At 54.7% G+C, this 5,370-nt stretch overlaps 1 protein-coding gene across 1 annotated transcript in view; it reads left to right on the forward strand.

The window, feature by feature from the left end:
- Nucleotides 1-5,370, forward strand: part of UBASH3A (ubiquitin associated and SH3 domain containing A) — a 44,531-nt gene that overhangs the window by 20,402 nt on the left and 18,759 nt on the right. Inside the window, exon 7 of the mRNA XM_008576909.1 lies at nucleotides 1,243-1,369. Within this exon, the coding sequence (XP_008575131.1) occupies nucleotides 1,243-1,369 (127 nt within the window). The remainder of the gene's footprint in view (nucleotides 1-1,242; nucleotides 1,370-5,370) is intronic.

Below are 5,370 nucleotides of genomic sequence, written 5' to 3' on the forward strand. Positions count from 1 at the left end.
CCGTGGCCTTGGTGTTATTAGCACCGCACTCTACCGAGTGAGCCACGGGCCGGCCCGGAAAAAGGACTTTTGATGCCTAATACAACCCAGAGAAATAGCTCTGAGCACCTGGTCAGGAAATTTGTGAGCAGCCACGGAATATGATTGTAGACTGTTTTTACATAGAATTTACAAAAATCTTTCCTTACATAAAATGAATTTTCCCCTAGAGAAATTGATCATTTGCTGTTGCAAGGAGGATTTATGTGACCATCGGCTCTTTGGTTTTATTCACTCTCTTCCTCTGGACACCCTGCCTGTTCCCGTCAGACACACTCACTTTGGGGACCCCACCATCACCCCCTCTTATTCCAGAGCCTGGAGTTCTCATTGCTCTGACTGGCTGTGGTCTTTCCCCTCGGTCGTCCCCAGAGCTCCTGAACACCTGCCCACTCTATGGCACTTCTGCTTTGTTGTCAGGCAGCGATTTCCTCATCCTCTGCAACCCTTTGGATGCTCTTTGTACCCACCATCCCACTACATCTACTCCTTCCCCATAGCTCTTTCATGTGTCTGTCCTCCATTCATTCGTCCCTGCATCCCAGCTGTGTCTATCTGCACACCTCTGACTGTTTTAGGAGAATCTAAGAGGACAGTGTACTAATCAGGGTTCTCCAGAGAAACAGAACCAACAGAAGATGGAGAGAGAGAGAGAGAGAGAGGGAGAGGGAGGGAGAGAGAGAGAGATCCAAACTGAGGGCTTGGCAAGTGTGAAATCTGCAGGGCAGGGCAGGCCAGCGGGCTGGAGACCACAGATGGCCTGGAGCAAATTCCCTCTTCCTCAGGGAACCTCGGTCTTTTCTCCTAAGGCCTTAGCAGATAGAGTGAGGCCCACCCATGCTATGGAGGGTCATCTGCTTTACTCAGAGTCTACTGATTTAGATGTTAATCTCATCTAAAAAATACCTTCACAGAAACATCTACAACGATGTTTGACCAAATATCTGGGTAGCGTGGCCTGGCCGAGCTGACACGCACAGCTGCAGCACAGGCGGCGATGATGGGGGTGAGACAACACATTGTCCACACGGACTGTGTCCTGAGCGCCCACGCACGCTGTTCGTTTCCTCCTCATGGTAACCTTGTCTTCGAGGCTGTCATGGGCATTCTCAAGCACGTGTGTGACCGGACGCTGTGTTTCTACGTCAACAACACGACCACATCTCTGTTCATGCCTCCTGTTTTCTCTTTTCTTCCCCGCAGGACTTACACCTTCAGTCTAGCTGTGGACCTGAACTACAGAAAGGATGGCGAAGCCAGCGGCAGACGGAACGGGGAATTTCATCCTCCTCAGGCGTCAAGGAGTGCTAGCAATGTGCAGGCTCTGCAGGTAACAGAATCCAACTTTACGTTAACTCCATGGCAGACACGGCTTCTCAAGTATTGCTTCTGTTCCATAGACACATCCTCCCTGCTGCCCTAGAGCACAGACTCAGGCGTGGATCAGCAAGGGGCCCTTCCCAGCCATGCCGAGGTGTTGGGGGTCCATGCCCTTGTTGGTCTGCCCCAGGCAGACAGAGAGTCACACCCCCCCCCAGGGCTGTGAGTACCTGTCTGTATGTTCCTGAAGGTGGCACCAGTCATGGCACTGGGACACAGGGCAGGGAAGAGATAGGGACACAGCACTTCCCAGGATCCTGAGTTCTCACCCCAGTTCCCTCATTAAGAAGCCAAGTGACCCCAAAGAAGTCACCTCCCCCTGGGGCCTTGGCTTCTCATCTTCTGAGGCAGGACTGGGCAAGACAAGGAGCCTGTGCTTCCTAACCTGGGGGGCCAGCAGCCTCGGGGTCAGGGTCTGGGGCACCTCGAGCCCTGCTGCCCACACGGGGCACACCCAGGAGCACAAACTGCCAGGCAGGGACTCTGAGAACAGGCAGCCCCTCCCTGCAGGCAGTGAGCAGGGCTGCATCCCCTGCCTGCGGTCTGGGCGGTGAGCAGGTCAGCCCTCTGCTCTGAAGCTTTACCCTTCCTGACAAAGGAACCCCTGAGGGAGGGGGCACGCAGTACCTACAGCTAGTCTTTACTGAATCACCCTAAGTCCAAAGCTCACCCTCTGGGTCAGCCCTCTGCTCTGAAGCTTTACCCTTCCTGACAAAGGAACCCCTGAGGGAGGGGGCATGCAGTACCTACAGCTAGTCTTTACTGAATCACCTTAAGTCCAAAGCTCACCCTCTACTATGGGCTGAACTGTGTCCCCCCAAATTTAAGTGTTGAAGTCCTAATCCCCAGCACCTCAGAATGTGACTATATTTGGAGACAGGGCCTTTTAAAAGGTAATTAAGGTTGCAACGGGGCCATTAGGAGGGTCCCTGATCCAATCTGACTAGTGTCCTTAGAAGAAGAGGAGGTCAGGACACAGACACACACAGAGGGATGACCCTGTGAGGACATGGGGAGAAGACGCCGTCTGCAGCCAAGGAGAGAGGCCTCAGGAGACACCAGCCCTGCCTGGCCTTGACCTCGGACTTCCAGCCTCCAGAGTGTGAGAGGACAAATGCCTGTTGCTGAAGCTGCCGCCTGTTGTCCTGTGTCACTGCAGCTCTAGAGGAGTACAACATCCTTCCCCAAGAGTTCCTCAGCCCCTAAAGCTCCCTTCGGGCTGGGGTGAGCTTACCCAAACAGGAGCTGAGCACAGGACCCGGGACACTGGGAGGCAGCACAGATCCTCTTTGGCCAAGTTTTCAGTCAGAGAGAAAAATGGCCCAGAGCTGAAGAGTCACTGACTGGGATTTAGATCCTGCCAGCTACTTCCAGACAGAAACAGGGCTCCTCTCCCCAGGCCGCCCAGACTCCAGAGACACAGCAGAGGCTGGACTCACCACCCTCAGTGGGGAGAGAGCAGGCATGGACCAGGGGCTCTCCCCAGAGCTGTCCCCCTTTCCAGATGGAAGGAGGGGGAGTCCGGAATGGAAGTCTGCACTGTAGCTCAGCCTGTGTCTAAACTCATGCCTTGACCTCGGACTTCCAGCCTCCAGAGTGTGAGAGGACAAATGCCTGTTGCTGAAGCTGGCGCCTGTTGTCCTATGTCACTGCAGCTCTGGAGGAATACAACATCCTTCCCCAAGACTTGCTCAGCCCCTAAAGCTCCCTTCAGGCTGGGGTGAGCTTACCCAAACAGGAGCTGAGCACAGGACCCGGGACACTGGGAGGCAGCACAGATCCTCTTTGGCCAAGTTTTCAGTCAGAGAGAAAAATGGCCCAGAGCTGAAGAGTCACTGACTGGGATTTAGATCCTGCCAGCTACTTCCAGACAGAAACAGGGCTCCTCTCCCCAGACCGCCCCGACTCCAGAGACACAGCAGAGGCTGGACTCACCACCCTCAGTGGGGAGAGAGCAGGCATGGACCAGGGGCTCTCCCCAGAGCTATCCCCCTTTCTAGACGGAAGGAGGGGGAGTCCAGAATGGAAGTCTGCACTGTAGCTCAGCCTGTGTCTAAACTCATTGGTGCTTCAAATGGACGAAAACAGAACATAAGTCTCCCTTGAACTGGACCCCTCTCTTGGTCTGATATTACCCCTACCATTCAGTAAGAAAACTGTGGCAGCAGGCTTGGTACAGCGCACCTGTGGTGGGCCAAGTGATGGCCCCAAAGATACAAAATCCTAATCCCTGAGGCCTGTGAGTGTGACCTTATGAAGAAAAGGGGTCTTTGCAGATGGGCTTGAGGTCAGGGTCTTGAGAAGAGAAGATTATCCTGGATAGTCCAGGGGGGCTCTAAACCCAATCACGTGTCCTTATGAGAGAGAAGCAGGGGAGGGATCTGACACACTCAGCAGAAGGGGAGGCCATACGACCACAGAGCCCAAGGTCAGAGTGATGTGGCCTCAAGCCAAGGAACACCTGGGGCCACCAGAGCTGGAAGAGGCAGGAAGCAGGCTCTCCTGTAGAGCCTCTGAGGGAGTTCGGCCCTGCAGACACCTTGACTTTGGACTTCCAGCCTCCAGAAATGTGAAGTGTATATTTCCATTGTTTTGTGTCCCCCAGTCTGTAGTAACTTGTTAAAGCAGCCCCAGGCCCCAAATGCGGCTCTTCCATCTAGGCAGCCAGTGTAGCCCGGTCTTGTCCTGTGCACCCCAGGGCTAGTCCACTCCGTTCCCCACAGACCTTTCTTTTGCTTTATTGTATTCCTGTTGAGACACTCCACATTTAAAGTTCAAATGCTCCAGGCTCTTCCAGGGAAGAAAATGCCCCAATTCCGAAACCTTGGCCCAGCCACATTGACAATACCTTGAGACTGGCTAGGCGGACCGAGGTTCTGAGCACATGTATGTCTTGCAACCTACTTTCAGATCAGCCCTCAGCAGGGGAATGGGACAGATATTTTAATCTTCGTTCTCGGGGGAGAAAGCCTCTAGGTGTGGGTACAGGCAACCCCTGCCCAACCACACGTCAAAGTTGTGGGACAGCTCCAACGGGATAGACAAGGCTACCCCTGGAGCACTGCCGAGGAGGCAGGGGTGTCTGGAACTGAGTGCCTGCAGCCCTCCAGCAAGAGGCAGCGCTGACGTTGGTTTGCCTTGTCTGTGTGCCCGTTTGGAAGACTCAGCCCTTGGCCCTGAGAAAGTGAGAGCATGGAGACCTCAAAGGTTTCCATCGGCTCACGGATACCACAGTCTGTGCAAAGGTGCTCGGAGCCAGCACCAATAGTCTGGTGCCCTGAGTGGCTGGAAGTAGTGCCCTGTGCGGGTGACTGAGGACTCTACAGGCCATAGCAGCATCTGGCAGGAGCTACCCGTCGTGGTGGGGAGGCAGGGCCGTTTGTCCCTCACCCTCTTTTCTGAGGTTCCCTCCTTCCCAGCAATCCCCAACCACTTCCCAGTGTGTGGGACATTGCTGGGGGCCACCCTTGCTGGAGGAAGTGGTGAGTTGGTACAGACCCTGAATCTCCATCACTGTTAGCAGAGGCAGACCCAGCAGGAAAGGTCTGCAGCACCAGCTGGGCTGCGTGAGTGCCCTCCTCGCTGGGGTGTTTAGATGTGAAGGGTATTTGCATTTTCCTCTTTAGGATGTGGGTGAAATCAGAGCACAATGCTGAGGCTGCTGCCTGGGGCTTTCTGCTGAGGAGGACACGTCTCCTCACCTCCCTTTCTTACCCCACTTGGTAGCAAAACACAGAAAATACTAGCTTTCTCATTTTAACCCAGAGAGCTACATGGCCAAAGATGAAGTAGGGGCAGAGGAAGGGCCACTTGAGCTGCCTCCTGCCCTGGTGTCCTCCTCTCCCTTCCATCCCCGGAGTTCCTGAGACAGCCTGGGCCCGGCACGGGGCGGTGCTCCCTGGGGCTAGAGAAGTAAGTGCAGTGTGGACATCAGCTTGCCTAGTGGTGCCC

This window comes from Galeopterus variegatus, unplaced genomic scaffold (assembly GCF_000696425.1).
Source record: "Galeopterus variegatus unplaced genomic scaffold, G_variegatus-3.0.2 Scaffold1427, whole genome shotgun sequence".
Taxonomy (NCBI): Eukaryota; Metazoa; Chordata; class Mammalia; order Dermoptera; family Cynocephalidae; genus Galeopterus; species Galeopterus variegatus.